The 17,015-nt window shown below is 40.1% G+C and overlaps 1 protein-coding gene across 3 annotated transcripts in view; it reads left to right on the top strand.

Annotated features, from left to right (window-relative positions):
• The window catches only part of RAB3GAP2 (RAB3 GTPase activating non-catalytic protein subunit 2), a 107,344-nt gene that overhangs the window by 20,344 nt on the left and 69,985 nt on the right, over positions 1 to 17,015 (top strand). For all 3 annotated transcript variants that reach the window (XM_089685031.1, XM_089685030.1, XM_089685032.1), the window contains exons 2-3: positions 10,702 to 10,766; positions 14,165 to 14,288. In XM_089685031.1, coding sequence (XP_089541157.1) covers positions 10,702 to 10,766; positions 14,165 to 14,288 — 189 coding nt within the window. The remainder of the gene's footprint in view (positions 1 to 10,701; positions 10,767 to 14,164; positions 14,289 to 17,015) is intronic.

Genomic DNA, 17,015 nt, shown 5'->3' with positions numbered 1-17,015 from the left:
AAGAAGTGCAGGGACTTCTCTGTGTGTCACGGGGCACAGGAGTCCATTCAAATATCATAAAAAATGTTTAATAAAAAATAAAGTAGGTGTTGTACTCACAAACGACAATATAGTCAAGGCACATCATAAAGAACAGCTGGGTCAACACCGCGCTGAGTAACAGTCCGCAATAGGGAGTATAGACATCCAAAACTCCCTATTACGGACTGTTACTCAGCGCGGTGTTGAGTATTTTTATGGTAATGCACTAGGCCTGTGCGCCCTCTGTTTTTTCTTTCCTCATTCAGTATATTTGGATTTCCCCGGTCCATTTCAGGGCAGCAAGGAGTGCATGTTCCAGGACATTCCTTATGTGGTTGTAGCCTGCATCGAGTCCATCCCCAAGCGCAGGAGCATTTGTGTTTGCTGGTCCATTCAAATATATGTAAACCAGGGCTTACCAAGATTAATGCCATTCACTTAAGTTTTACATCTACTTTAATTTTTGTACTCTGGTGGAAGAACTTTTCAGTTTTATATTGTAATCTTTTTATTCTTCATGTCGTATTATTTTCCCTGAGATTTTTTTTTTTTTTTAATTGACAAGTTTATATGCGCTGTAAATTACAGTGACTAAAAATAATGTGCCGATTGAGATGGATGCTCATTTCCAGCTTATAAGGATTGTAGATGTTTTTTGAGAAGTTTTTTGTGTGTGTTTCTTTTGATGACGACTACTCACCGCCCACCAACTGATCTCTCTTTACAGGGACCGATAGTACATCCATGTATTGGCAATGCAGTTACTACGGTAACCTCGTACAATACATTCTCACTGGGGCCTTAGTACAAAAAAATATCATAGAAAAGGAAAAAATACTGGATATAATCCGCTAGAAGAGATCTCCCACCCACACACTGTTCTCTGTCTAGAGATATTAATTATCATACACAAAGTTTTACTTGGTAAACATAATTGGATGTTTCAGGATGAATCATGTCTTGATAAACAGATTTTTCTTGTAGAGCAGTGTGGATGAATTGTAGAACAGGTATGGGGAATATGATGACACTTTCAAACAATGAAGGAGCCTCAAAGTAGATGAAAAACCTTAGCCGAATGGCGTTTAGTTTCCTAAAGCTTTGTACATCATAATCATTTACCACTTTTTTTTCAATAAAATATTCTTTTCACCTTTTTTCATCTTTTGCTGCATGTTAGTGCTGCTGATCTCTTGTAGCCAACATGCACTCCAGCGATGGCATTTCCCGTGACAAGGTTCTTGATGGTGAACTATGCCTGTACATTGTGCTTTAAAACAGGAACTTGTAGTCTCCATTGGAGAGGGTGACAACGCAGGCACACAATTAGGAAATAGGGACAGAGCGTTGTCACTTTAGGAAGTGCCTGAACAAGGACCTTCATGTTAAGATCCCCAGGTATTGTTTTAAATAAATCTACTTATTTAGAAATAATAAAGATGACCAAGAAAATTATATTAGCATAACTTATATCAGTTGTTCCACTAAAAAAGGGGTCCGTGGTGTATCGCTTTGTAAGAGGGCATTTGACAGGTAGTGAGGAATGAGTGCTACATCACCTTCTCATCGCCTGCTTCAATCCTCAGACTGCCAACCCACCACGTCATGATCGCAACTGCATTTGCAGGGCAGTTATAGCATATTTCCATTCACTTGAATTGGTTTAATTCATTGGCAGTCTCATGTGCCAAAAGCAACATTCTATGTATGTTGTTATTTAGGTAGGCGATTATGGGGCAGTAAAAACACACTCTTATGACTGCTTTTACCACCACCTAGCCAACCGTGTGAATGAACACTTAGTGACTGAGTTGTGCTTTAAGGGAGAAGTAGGGCAAAGCTCTTTTGGCCATACTTCTGGGGATCACAGGAATGCACTTTGTTCTGCACTCCTGTGACCCATATTCAGCTGGCAGTGGGCTAAAACCTGCTATCGGCTGACATCACTCACCCGCCCCAGACTCTAGAGAGATCCCGACTTTAATGTTAGATCATTGCAGATGCTTGGATTGGCAGCTGGGTCAACCCCTTAGTGAGCTGCTGAAAACCTGAGCCAGCCGCTTCCGCCCCCTCCACAGCCCGGCACCCCAGTGAGTGCTGGAGAGGCAGAGCAGAAAACCAGTGACTGACAGTCACCGCTCTCTGCTCACTGAAGACTGAGAATTGAATGATAAGCAGTCTTTAATTGCTCAGTTCTGGGTGTAGAGGCGGAAGGGAGCAGATCATCTGCCTAGGGATGTAGAATTTTTTTTTTTTTAAAAATCGTGAACGTCTCTTAATGGCTCATTCACACCAGTCCAGTCCAGTGCAGTACATTCAAAGCAATCATGTAACGTTGTGTCCTAATGTGCGTTAGGGAAGCGCCATCATTTGAATGCTCTAGCAATGTACCACATCAGAATGATAATTGTACCTTCAGCATTTTTGGTGACACAGCGCTCCGCAGCGCATTACTGTGCTTTTCAGTGCATTGACATGCCATTCACAAATGTGCATTACTGCGACTCCGTGGAAACTAACCTTTAAGATAACCATAGGCAGAACCTAATTATAGGTCTGCTAATTGGAAAAAGGAGTGTGTATTAGAGGGGCACTCCTGTATCCAGAAGGTGTGGTAGTCCAATCTTCAAATCCACACGCTTTTTGTGGCAGAGGCTGCATAAAAAAAAAAAAAAGAACATAGCATATACACCCAACAAGGACATGCGACGTACTGGTATATCACTGGAATTTGAGTGGTTGCAGCAGCAGGCATCATCCTGGTATCGTTTTTTTTCAGCTGGCGATCGGCTTTCATGTAAAAGCAATTCTAGTGGCTAATTAGCTGCAGGATTGCTTTTACAAGCAGTGGGAGATGATGCCCCCCCCCCCCTCCCCCGCTGCCTTCCACGGCCTTCTTGGGCAGTCCCGTACCATCGGGGAACCTGAGAATTTAGCCGGTGTTTCTGCCAGCTGACCCTGGAGCTGATTGGAGACCGGAATGGTACGAATCATCTCTATAGCCTAAGAAATCGAAAGCTAAGAGCATTTCATCACTTCAGTTTCGCAGGATATAAACCGCGCCATTTGTAAATTGGGAAAGCATCTGATCACACCGATCTTGGTAAGATTAGATAATGTAAGGGCAGAGGAGATATCTAGAGTCTAATAGACCCCAGATTTTCTCGAAAAAGAATATATGACAATGCCCATTGAAGTTATAGGGGATATTTGCATTTCCTGTGATAGCATTAAAAGTAATTAAAAAAAAAGAAAATGAAAGGGACAGTGTAAACATAATTTAAAAAATCAAATTAACGCACCTTCAAACCCCCCCGCGCACCTGCGTGCACTCGCGTTGACCCTGTGCCAGTATGGAAACAGTGGTTGCACCATGCATGCGTGGTATCGCCGTGAACGTCAGATCAAGAGCAGTAATTCTAGCTATTTTTTTTTGTACAAAATTGTCACTTAAATGATTTACTGCTCACACATGCCATGGGTATATGTGGAATTACTCCCCAAAATACATTCTGCTACTTCTCCCGAGTAGGGGGATACCACATGTGATAGAGTTGGCAGTCTAGCCAAGTACAAGACCCCAAAATCCAATAAGCACCTTCAGGATTTTAAAGGGCTTTATTTCCTCATTACACTTCGTAAGTACCTATCACAGTTTCGGAGGCCCTGAAATGCCAGGATAGCATCAACCCCCCCCCCCCATGACCCCTTTTTAGAAAGTAGACACCCCAAGGAATTTGATAAGAAGCATGGTGAGTATTTTGCAGATCTCATTTGTTGCCACAATTTTTTGGAAAATGAAGAAAGAAAACAAAAACATATTTTTTCTTTTTTCACATTTTAAAACCTTGTGAGAAAAAAATAGATCTGCAAAATACTCATCATGCCTCTTCTTAAATTTCTTGTGGTGTCTATTTTCCAAAAAGGGGTCATTTGGGGGGGTTTGGTGCTATCCTGGCATTTTAGGGCCTCCAAAACTGTGATCGGTAGTGAGGAAGTGTAATGAGGAAGTTACGCACCTTCAGGCTTTCAAAGTGGCCATTGCATTTCAGGCTCCTGTATGTGGCTAGCCTCCCAATAAGTCTCACACATGTGGTATCCCCATACTCGATAGAAGTAGCAGAATGTATTTTGGGGTGTAATTCCACATATGCCCATGGCTTGTGTGAGCAATATATCATTTAAGTGACAACTTTGTGTAAAAAAATAAATAAATAAATAAATGTTTTTGTCATTTTCTAAAGACTTGTGGAAAAAAAATAAATCTTCCATGCAGTCAAAATGCCACTCAATATATAGCTTAGTGTGTCTTCTTTCCGAAAAGGGGTCATTTGGGGGTGTTTGTACTGTCCTGGTATTTTAGCACCTCAAGAAATGTGATGGGCAGTCAGAAAGTAAAAGCTGTGTAAATTCCATTATGTATACCATAGTTTGTAGACGCTATAACGTTCACACAAAACAATCTATATACACTTATTGGGATTTTTTTTACCAAAAACATGTAGCAGAATACATTTTGGCCTAAATTTATGACAAAATTTTAGTTTTTTGGATATTTTTTTATGACAGAAATGGGAAAATATTTTTTTTTTAAAATGTCCGGTCTTTCTTTGTTTATAGCATGAAAAATAAAAAGCGCACAGGTGCTCAAAAACCACCAAACGAAAGCTCTATTTGTGTGAAAAAAAGAACATAAATTTAATTTATGTACAGTATTGCATGACCGCGCACGTGTCAGTTAAACAAGTGCAGCACTGTATAGCAAAATATGGCATAATTTGTAGTATCTATACCATAGTTTGTAGACGCTATAACTTTCACACAAACCAATCAATATACACTTATTGGGATTTTTCTATGAAAAACATTTAGCAGAATACATTTTGGCCTAAATTTATAACTAACTTTGAGTTTACTATATATTTTTTATAGCCGAAAGTAAAAAAATATTGTTTTTTTTTTCAAAATTTTTGGTTTATAGCATGAAAAATAAAAAGCACTCAGATGATCAAATACCACCGAAAGAAAGCTCTATTTGTGTGAAAAAAGGACATAAATTTCATTTGGGTACAGCATTGCATGACCGCACAATTACCAGTTGAAATAGAGCAGTGCTGAATAGCAAAAAGAGGCCTGGTCAGGAAAGGGGGTAAATCCTCAGGCGGGCAAGTGGTTAAGGCACCATCTCTCTCAGGCCATAAAGGGGTTAATGGTGTATCTTGCTGTTTTCCTAGAATTAAGAGTTTTGAGTGGACTGACTCAAAATGTACCATGTATTGGGTTTCTTTATTTAACATCATTTAAATAGCATTGTGATATGAGAACAGTTTGGCTGGAAGTCACAACAAGGTACAAGGCCAGGCAACAATAAGCCGTCTGCAGTTTGCAGAAGAAAATTCACAGGCGGGCAGTTAATTAAAATTCTGCAAGCCGGATCATGTTGTTACTGCAAACCTTGTCTCATTTATTAGCCTGGACCACCCCTGTATGCACAATTATAACGTATGCTGTATTTAAACCTGTGACCCAGTGCTTGATGATGGTATTCTGGACGCATGCATGCGTATTATGTGTTGTGCTGGTAATTATAAATAAAGAAATGATCAAGAGGGAACAGACCAGGAGAGGCTGATATATACATATGAACATACACACACACGGTATAGGAAACAATCACCTCCCTTTAAAATAATCCCATTTTGTTATCTGGTGTTATTTACTCTGCAACTTATAACATCCACGTGAAAGATAGAACACCAGAATGTAAAAAAAAAACATTTTTTTAAATTCAAAAACAGAATCACTGAGTTGGAAAAAGGATCAACCCCCTCCTAACCCTAGGTTCACACCTAAGCATTTTCTGCAGCATTTTGGGTTTTGCAGAAACGCAGTACAGTCCATTTAAGATGACTTCCTATGGGACACGTTCATATCTGCATGTTTTCACCCGGTGCGTTTTTTGGAAAGGGTCAGGGACTTTTTTTGAATGCAAAAGTTGTGTTTTTGGTACTATAGACTTCAATGGAAACGCTGCAGAGAAGCATGTATTGGTTTTTGATGCGTTTTGCATTTTCAATCTGCCTAGCTACAAGAAAAAATTGCAACACACGTCAAAAACACAAGTGAAAAAACTACAAACACAATGCAGAAACTGCTCAAACGCAAACTGCATAGGTGTGAACCTAGCCTAAAAATGACTTGTAAACTTAATCAGGTGTAGCTAATCACCTTCTCAATGGCACACAAAGCCATTTGACTTTTAACTGTGATCACCTGCGGTCATTTTGATTAGCGCAGCATGACGAGAGCTTTCCTGGAGCATTATAGTCCCTGCTAGTCCAGCTGAAGCAAACAATGAACTATGCCTGGCAAAGCACTGTCCAAAGATCTTCAGGATAAAGTTGTGGACAGACACAAGTCAGGAAATGGATACAAAACAATTTCAAAGGATTTATCAATCACAGTGAAGTCTATTATTAAAAAGTGGAAGGTATTTAGTACAACACAGACCCTCCCTGAATCAGGACATCAAAGAGCCAGAAGGAAACTGATCAGGAAGGCTACCAAGTGGCCTACAGCAACTCTTAAACAGTTGCAGGAATTGATGATAAAGAGTGGTCATTGTGTGCATGTGACAATATCACAAATTATCCACAAATGTTGCTTGTATGGGAGGGTTGCAAGAAAAAAAAGCCTATCAAGAAAGGCCACATGCAGTCACTGCTGAGCTTTGCCAAAATGCACCTTGAAGATCCTGAGGCCACATGGAAAAGGGTTTTATGGTCAGATGAGACTAAAATTGAATTATTTGGCCTCAACGCTAAATAATATGTCTCGCAGAAATCCAATACATCTCATCATCCAAATAATGCCATTCCTACAGTAAAGCATGGAGGTGGGGGGGTTCTCTGCAACAGGGACTGGAGCATTTCTCAGGATAGAAGGAAAAATGGATGGGGCAAATTACCGTCAAATTCTTGAGGAAAATCTGCTGCCCTCTGCCAGAAAGTTGTCAATGGGAAGGTTTACTTTCCAACATGACAATGACCCAAAGCACACAGTAAGAATGACCACACAGTGGTTGAAGGAGAAAAGGTGAATGTCCTTGCTTGGCCTAGTCAGAGCCCAGACTTCAAACTCATTGAAAATCTGTGGAATGACATGAAGAATGCAGTCCACAAATGGTCACCATCAAATTTAACGGAACTTGAGCAATTCTGCAGAGAAGAGCGGGCAAATATTGCAAAGTAGATGTGCAAAGTTAGTAGTGACATATCCCAACAGACTGTAATTTATGCAAAAGATGGTTCAACAAAATACTGACACAAGGGTGGGGGGTGATCCTATTTCCAACTCAGTGGTTCTGTTTTTGATTTTTTTTTTTCTGACATGTTGGTGTTAGATCTCAAAACAGCAGTTGGGAAAAGGAACCTTTCCAATCCGAAAGACCTGGAGCAGTTAACGAAAGAAGAGTGGTCCAAAATTCCAGTAGAGAGGTGTAAGAAGTTAATTGATAATTACAGGAAGCGATTGATTTCAGTTATTTTTTTCCATTGGGAGTGCTACCAAGTATTAAATTGAGGGTGCCAATAATTTTGTCCAATCCATTTTTGGGGTATTGCGTGGAATGCTTCAGATTTGGCCTTTAATTTCTCCACTTTTTTGTGTCATACCAATACAAACAAAAGAAATAAACATGAGAATGGCTAAACATTTGTAACTGCAACAATTTTCTGGGCGAAGTGGTGCATTATTTGACAGAAATGCAGGGGTGCCAATATTTTTGGCCATGACTGTGTGTATATATATATGTGTGTGTGTGTGTGTGTGTATGTAGGTATGTGTACGTGTATATATGTATACACAGTGCCTGGAAAAAGTATTCATACCCCTTGAAATTTTCCACATTTTGTCATGTTACAACCAAAAATGTAAATGTATTTTATTGGGATTTTATGTGATAGACCAACACAAAGTGGCACATAATTGTTAAGTGGAAGGAAAATGATAAATGGTTTTCAAAATGTTTTACAAATAAATATGTGAAAAGTGTGGCGTGCATTTGTATTCAGCCCCCCCTTTCCGAGTCAGTACTTTGTAGAACCACCTTTCCCTGCAATTCCAGCTGCAAGTCTTTTTGGGGATGTCTCTACCAGCTTTGCACATCTAGAGAGGGACATTTCTGCCCATTCTTTTTTGCAAAATAGCTCAAGCTCTGTCAGATTAAATGGAGAGAGTCTGTGAACATTAATTTTCAAGTCTTGCCACGGATTCTCTATTGAATTTAGGTCTGGGCTTTGGGCCATTCTAACACATGAATATGCTTTGATCTAAACCATTCCATTTTAGCTCTGGCTGTATATTTATGGTAATTGTCCTGCTGGAAGGTGAACCTCCACCCCAGTCTCAAGTCTTTTGCACACTCTAACAGATTTTCTTCTAAGATTGCCCTGTATTTGGCTCCATCCATTTTCCCATCAACTCTGTCCAGCTTCCCTGTCCCTGCTGAAGAAAAGCATTCCCACATGATGCTGCCACCACCATGTTTCACAGTGGGGATGATGTGTTCATGGTGATGTGCAGTGTTAGTTTTCTGCCACACATAGCGTTTTGCTTTTAGGCCAACAAGTTCCATTTTTGGTCTCATCTGAGCAGAGTCCCTTCTTCCACATGTTTGCTGTCCCCCACATGACTTCTCGCAAACTGCAAATGGTACTTCTTTTGGCTTTCTTTCAACAATGGCTTTCTTCTTGCCACTCTTCCATAAAGGCCAGATTTGTGGAGTGCACGACTAATAGTTTCCTGTGGACAGATTCTCCCTCCTGAGCTGTGGATCTCTGCAGCTCCTCCAGAGTTACCATGGGCTTCTTGGCTGCTTCTCTGGATTAATGCTCTCCTAGCCTGGCCTGTCAGTTTAGCTGGACGGCCATGTCTTGGTAGGTTTGCAGTTGTACTTTACTCTTTCTATTTTTGGATGATGGATTGAACAGTGCCCTGTGAGATGTACAAAGCTTGAGATATTTTTTATAACCTTACCCTGCTTTAAAAATCTCCACAATTTTATCCCTGACCTGTCTGGTGTGTTCCTTGGCCTTCATGATGCTGTTTGTTCACTAATGTTCTCTAACAAACTTCTGAGGGCTTCACAGAACAGCTGTATTTATACTGAGATTTAATTACACACAGGTGGACTCTATTTACTAATTAGGTGACTTCTGAAGGCAATTGATTCCACTAGATTTTAGTTAGGGGTATCAGAGTAAAGGGGGCTGAATACAAATGCACGCCACACTTTCCAGATATTTATTTGTAAATAATTTTGAAAACCATTTATCATTTTCCTTCCACTTCACAATTATGTGCCACTTTGTGTTTGTCTATCACATAAAATCCCAATAAAATACATTTATGTTTTTGGTTGTAACATGACAATGTGGAAAACTTCAAAGGGTATGTATACTTTTCCTAGGCACTGTATGTATATTGAGTGCCATGCACTATACAAGTATTATAAATAATACCTTGTACCATAATTAATTTCATAATCCAACAGCAAACAACTCCATGTGATAGAACACTGAGAAATTCAATATGTATTAACAAAAAAGTCCCAAATGTCCATACATTCTTGCAAACATATGTATTTGTGATGTGGTATATCTTTCCAACTGTGTCAACTGTTTTCCTTCCACTGCGTTTATAATCCTCCAAAATATTCTTTCACCACGTGCATGTATCCCTTCACCAACGTTTGTAATGCTCTCTGCTTATATTTAGACTTCACAAGTAGGTTCTATGTGTTTGCCCCTTTAAGTGGGGTCTCCTATGCCACAGTTGTAATGCCCCTCCCCAGCTTACTGATGCTTCTTAATCCATCTCCATCCACCATAATTCTTTGATGGATGTTGGTAACACTCAAAATAAAGAAGCAAATATAGTCCTCTCCAAATAAAATGCAATATGTTTTATTTTAAAAACTTCTATACTCCACTTTTTATTGTGCACATTCATGGTGCACAGCTGTATATAGACATGTATTGGTATAACCATCCAACAAAATGGCCAACCGCACACTGCAGGTTTTTGCAGAGGGACTTTGGCCGCTCCTCCCAACACGTTGCGTCATTGGATCATGTGACTGTATACTATTGTGCATCATGAATATGCACAATAAAAGTGGAGTATAGAAGTATAGTCTCTGAAGTGTCTATTCATAATAAAGCAGGAGGTGCAAGTGTAGAGTGACTCCTATTCTTGAGGGAAACCTCTATGTGTGTATAAGTTATATGGGTCCTCAGAGTCTCTTGAGGACCATTTTTGGCTCAGGTGTTCCATGACATTGAAATGCTCAATTAATAATATCAAACACTCCTTGCCAATCCCGGGTCAATGTTGGACATTTCCAGAAGATGGGTATGAGATGACCTTGTTCCGCGGTACATCTAGGACACAACGAGGAATCTCTGCGGGAACAGTGGTACGTTCTTAAGGGTGTCCAAAGGAGGAATAATTGTGTTAATCCTAACATGTACAGCCTTTAAAGGGATTTGCAAACAATGCTGAATGCAGGGCAGCTCTTTTGCAGGATAACATAGTTCAGCTACATATGTTCTAGTAAAGTGTTAATTTTTTACCAGTTTGAAAACTTTAATGTAATCATATTTCCCATATGTTTTACAGATAATTTGTCCAGCTGGGAAAATGATGACTGGGGATCGTGGGAGGAAAGTGAAAATAAACCTCCGGTAAGGATTCTCTTTCGGGTTGGGTTTGTCATTTACCTGTACATTGTGTGCCAGGATTTGCATCAGTGGGGAAATGCAGCTTGCTTTACAGCTGGAAACACATCAATATGATGAAGCAGCAAGATCTACTGGGACAACACCTGATGCTTCATAAATACTTATATATAAAATCTATAGAATTGAATGTCCGTGTAAAAAAGACCTGTCATACCATATTGTGATTCCTTGTATATATGTGTGCATCATCTATGCAATATGCTGTATAAATCAACATCAAATGTGGTATGCTGACTTATATAAATCATCAAGGATGTCTCCACACCTTTCTTTTTGGGCAATATCGACCCGTCTGTGGCCAAATTAAGGTGCATATGGTGTATGGCAGTGATCTGTATTGCCCTTAGCTGATCAAGGATTGATTTATTTATTTTTTTTTTGGTGCAAGAGATGAAAACTTTTGATTGGCTGACACTTTTCCTCCAGATTTTATAATTCGGTTTCATATCAAGTTAAAGAAGGGGAAACAAATGTATAATCGTGACATCATCTCTGTTCTGGCCATTGTTAAATGTCCTGTATTCCTTGCTGGCACCATGCCCGGCTTCTCCCTGTATGACTTCTCATGTGATGGGCAATGCACAGCTGGCAGCTAGAGACAACTGCTGCCCACGCAGGGCCTGATGAGAACATTTGACCTGGATTTCCTACTGTCATGTTTTCTGTTTAATGAAACCTGCAATTATATTTTACACCAGTTATTTTGGCTCAGCAGGCACTGTACCAGCCTGGTGGGGGCACAGTCCTAGTTTATGTACATTCTTGGATCGGTGTATGATGGTGTGATATATGACTTTCTTGTATGTGTATTTAAAATGTATAACTCTGCAAAATGAACAATTTAAAAAAACAAAAATAAAACACAAGCACATCTCCCAAATTTTGCTTCTTTAAAAGCTATACAAGTACAGAAAAAAAACCTAGATCTGCCAGGAATTTGAGTTCCTAACTTCCTGTTTGAACTGACAACACTGCCTTTGCTGCACTGAAATCCTGTACAGTGTTGTCAGCCCTGCATGAAATCTCCCCTCTACCCTTAAACTTCTTGCGTTGATGGGGAAAAGGGGAGGATTACTGTAGTTCAGTGAGGATAGGGTTGACAACACTGTTTGGCATTTCAGTGCAGGAGAAGCAGGATTGTCAGCTCAAACAGAAAGTTAGGAGCTCACTAGTTTTTATGACCAATAAATAGGTATTTTTGTGTACATGTTGCATTCTTAAAGTGCATCTATAGTCAAAGTTTGAAATTATTTCTGCATCGCCACATTGAATTTCAATTATTTCTAGCCTACTCCTATTAATCTGAACAATCTTGAAGTTGGTAAATTTATTTTGTGAAGATCTCCACACATTAATTCCCTTATAATTGAAGTGCAGTAGCCTAAAAAAAACAAACTTGCATACTCACCTAGATGGCTGCAGCATCGATCCGAGCCGCAGTTGTCCGCTGCCAGCTCTACACCAAGAACTGAGTGATCAAAGACAGCTGATTGCTCAGTTCTTGGGTCCGCTTTGAGCACAGAGGGGGTGGGAGCACCTGGCTCAGGCTCTTAGCAACATGCTGAGAGGCTGAGCCAGCTTCCAGTCAGGCATCTGGGTGGATCCCGGTATTATTGTTGGGATCCCTGCAGAGTCTTTACCAGCTCTTTGACTCCAGCCAACAGCGGAATTCGAGTCTAAGTGCACTCCTGTGACCCAGAAGAGAAATATAGCCAAAAGAGCTTTTGCCATGCTTCTCCTTTTAAATTCTGTGACACCTAATCACTTTGCCGTGTGAATAGGCACTGCTGTGTCACACATTTCACTGAGCCAACCTTCTGAAGTAGAGAGGTGCTGGGAGGAGGAGTTTAAGGAGGCGGAGTCAGTACAGGAATCACTGCTTGCAGGCAGCAAGGTACCATGGGATATGTAGTCCTTAGAAAAGGAACGTAAACAGCAGAGGAGAAGCTGCAAAGCATGGTGGGAACCCAGTAAGTTGTGGAAAGAGACGACCAGCAGACAGGCAGAACTCACAAAAAAGAAGACTTTTCAAGTAATATTAAAAAGTATATTGGATTGTCACATATTACTGTTGTTTGTATTGTTATTAGAATTCTGATGCTATAAAATGAAAATGTATGCTGTGACCATAAATTTCCTTTAAAGATACAAAACATAGTAATATATATAAATTACAGAGATGTACCTAAATGTTTTTAACCCATGCATCCACTTTGAATGCTTGCTCACACCACCATGGTATGGCAATGTGTGGCAAGGCATGTGCTTTATCACAGTGTATGGCAGCTTCCCATGCATAGTTTAATGCAATGTGGTTCCATTTATTTTGAATGGCTCTTGAACACGTATTCAGAATGCAGCGTTCCGGCATACCGCAATGCACAATGTGTGTTACAGTGGATGACGTATCCCCAGCATTAGGGGAGTCAAAACCTATTAGTAATAAAGCAGAATTGCACACAAGAAGTTAATAAGGATAATGGCACCGCTTTTAGGGCATTTATTTTTCTAACATCAACATTTTGGGCAGGTTCACTTTAAAGGAAATTTGTGATGATGACATACAGACGATGCCATTGCTGACCTTCTTCTGAAAATGCTAGTTTTCTGACTCTGCTGATGATCTTCTGTTTACTAATATTTTCAAAATTTGCCGACCCAGAACAAGAATGCAGCAAGATGTTTCACAGCCAGGGAACTAGCATATTCAGAGGGAGGACAGCAGTTACAGACCATGTGCTCCTCTCAGTAATTGTTCCTTTTAAAGTGGTTGTAAACTCCTACGTATACCCAGTGCAGTGACTGGCATTAGGTGGTACACAGAGATGACACAAATCCTCCTACATAAGTGGTACCTGTGTATAGCCGTCGGTCCCCTACATCTGTCCAAAGTGCAGAAGTTACACAGGATCTCTTAACGTTGAAACGCAGCGGGTGGGGAGCTGAAGTTACATCAGTTAGGAGAGCTCTGAGAGCTGATTGGAGGGAAGGGACCCCCCCCCCTCCACACAGTACACATGAACAGAGTTGAGGCTGTCAATCACAGGCTGTGCCCATCCCTTTAAATGCTTCAGAAGTGATTTATGCTGATAGCAAAGGAACAAGGCAGCTAACAGAAATGACACTTAGTGCTCTGGATTGAGTCAAGTACACACTGTAGAAGGATATGTTTTGTTCGTATTTCACATCTGAAGTTTACAACTACTTTAAATTTTATGTATAGGAATTCTGCTTTAAGATACTCACAGACAAAATAATACATGTTTGGTCTTCATAAACAGTTCATCAGCTGAGCAATTCTTTGTTGAGATGGCAGCAACTTTTTATTTTATTATGCACAGGCAGAAGAGGGGGTCCCCAGCAAAGCCCCCTCCATCTATTGGTTGCAGGACTGCGTCTTGTCCTTATCACCCACCAATGACCTCATGGTGATCGCCCATGATCAGAAAGCAGTGTTCTTAGCACGTAAGACATCTCATTTTATATTGAATTTTTCAAGATTTATGCTTTCGGCTTCAGCTGATATTATGACACTTCCAGCTCTTTGTAAAGACTCTATATATTTTCCTGGTTTTTGTTTCTCCCTAAGAGTTCATCACAATAGCCTTTCTATTTATCTCTCTGCCTATAGAGATATAGGTGGTGTTGTGTGTACAAGTATGAGAGCTGAACAGGTCAAGGGCATGCTCAAATATACGGCCGGGAAGTGGAGGGGGGGGGGTTAAAGCAGGTGGTTGAGCCACGATGTGATGGAAGGGAGGTGTTCAGTATTCCTAGCATGCTTCCTGTCCTAGGGTCAGGGTCCTTATGTTTTAGAGTCAGCACAACCAAACTGTTAGAAATAAAATAAAATATTGTATCACTCCACCTGTGACCCCAAATTGAATTACTGACACACTGTTGACTATCACCCCTCTGGAAGGGGGAAAAGAGATGCACAAATAAACCCACACAAAATAAATATAAATCAGCACACATATATATATAAAATCCTCAAGAATCCCTTAAAGTCATATCAATATCCTTCCCCTGAAGTACTAATAAAATATATATTCATTGACTTAAACCCAAAAACCCACAATTATAGTGAAAAGATCAAAACCCAAAGAGATTACCCAAAAAATAAAAAATATCAAATATATATAAAAGAACAAAAATAAATAAAGTCCCAATATGCAAAGTGTCCAAATAATGTGTCCAAACAAAGATCAATTTCTTGATAGGAAGACGCTTCCTACTCCACTGAAGAAGATGCAAATCAATCACAGGTGCTCTTCAAATACCTCAAAAAACAAAATCTCAACATAGTATATTACCTTTTAAATCCCAGAACTAAAGTGCCACACATGTATCATGCAAAAAAACACTCCAGTGTCACAGCACTCATGTGAGAGCAAAAAAAAAAAAAAATTACATTTTAAATATCACTGCAAACTATATATAAAGTGCATAATTACTACTCCTATCCAGTGATAGTGCTGGATAGGAGTAGCAAGGGGGAATTACCTGGTGATCGGGAGACCCTCTACACACGGAAAGGGGATCGCATACTGGGCATGAGGAGTTGGATGCTGTCTTGCTGATCTTATCGTTTTTATATGTAAGTGGCTACAATAAATTTTATATATGATTATAATTCACATACTGATTCCTGGTCTGTTTGTGAGGTCCTGAGGAACAAGTGGATACCAATCTAAGGACACTCTGTACATATGTGGTTGATTACAAACTGGAATTTGTTTGTTTTAGGGTAATTATGCACTTTATATATAGTTTGCAGTGATATTTAAAATTTAATTTTTTTTTCATCTTCCTATCAAGAAATTGATCTTTGTTTGGACACATTATTTGGACACTTTGCATATTGGGACTTTATTTATTTTTGTTCTTTTATATATATTTGATATTTTTTATTTTTTGGGTAATCTCTTTGGGTTTTGATCTTTTCACTATAATTGTGGGTTTTTGGGTTTAAGTCAATGAATATATATTTTAAATAAACCCACACGCCTCTTAGAAGAGAAGTCTTTATGCCAAATTAAAATAACAACACATTGGGGGGGATTTACTAAAACTGGAGCACACAGAATATGGTGATAGTAACCAATCAGCTTCTAGGTTTTATTGTCAAAGCTGTAAACCGTTGCTTTTCATAAAGAAAACAAAATCCCCTGCAAGGCAATAGCATATTGTGCTAGTATGCATCGCATTATGGAATACTTGCCTTAGAAAAAAGCCCTCCACTCCCCACTGACGGGGCTACCATCTTCCCCTGGTTTTTCTTCTGGGTTCGCTGGCTCTGGTCTTTTGAATGGCTGAGCCGCGATGACGTCACTGCCGCACATGTGCACTGGAGTCACGGTTTACGGCACACAGCTCTGAGGGTGGCACAGACATGCTGTTCCTTCTGAACGCATGCACTGGTGACATCACCAGCTGCAACCAGTGCGACTATCTTCTAAACACGGCAAGTTTAGGAGATATTCATTTTACCTACAGGTATGCTTTATTATAGACTTACTTGTAGGTACAACTTTAAAAGTGGAGTTTATTACCGCTTTGATTGAACAAGCTGAATTAAGAAGCTGATTGGTTGCTATGTGCAACTGCACCAGATTCTGCACCAGATTCAGATTCCAATGTGTACTTCAAATAAAGAACATTAAAAACAATACAATTAAATGATTTCCTCTTTAACTTGTACTGAGCTGCATTTGCCTGGTCACATTACATAAATTTACCACTTGCAGTATCACATTTGTGTCCTGTGTATCTTTAAAGTGCTTGTAAAGGTAAACCGTTTTGTACTTTAATGCATTCTATGCCTTAAGGTAAAAAACCTTCTCTGTGCAGCTCCTCCCCAGCCCTCCCCCCCCCTATACTTACTTGAGCCTGCACTGCACTGCGCACAAGAGCAGCAGCTCTCTCCCCTCACTGGATATGGAGGCAGCAGGAGCCATTGAGGGCAGGGCCGAGATGCACTTTGTGTGTCAATAGACACACTGAGCTGAGTGTAGCTAGCCCGCATGAGTGCCCACACAGCAAGCTGCTTGCTGTGTGGCCTTCAGCTGAGAGAGCTGGGAGGAGGAACCAGGAGCTCCGATGGAGCACCCCAGAAGAGCAGGATCGGGGCTACTCTGCAAAACCATTGCACAGAGCAGGTAAGTATAGCATGTTTGCTTATTTAAACAA

The sequence above is a fragment of the Staurois parvus genome, unplaced genomic scaffold, assembly GCF_062004578.1.
Source record: "Staurois parvus isolate SC_StPar_1 unplaced genomic scaffold, SC_StPar_1.0 ptg000362l, whole genome shotgun sequence".
In the NCBI taxonomy this organism is placed as follows: Eukaryota; Metazoa; Chordata; class Amphibia; order Anura; family Ranidae; genus Staurois; species Staurois parvus.
This window is presented reverse-complemented; position numbering and strand designations above follow the sequence as displayed.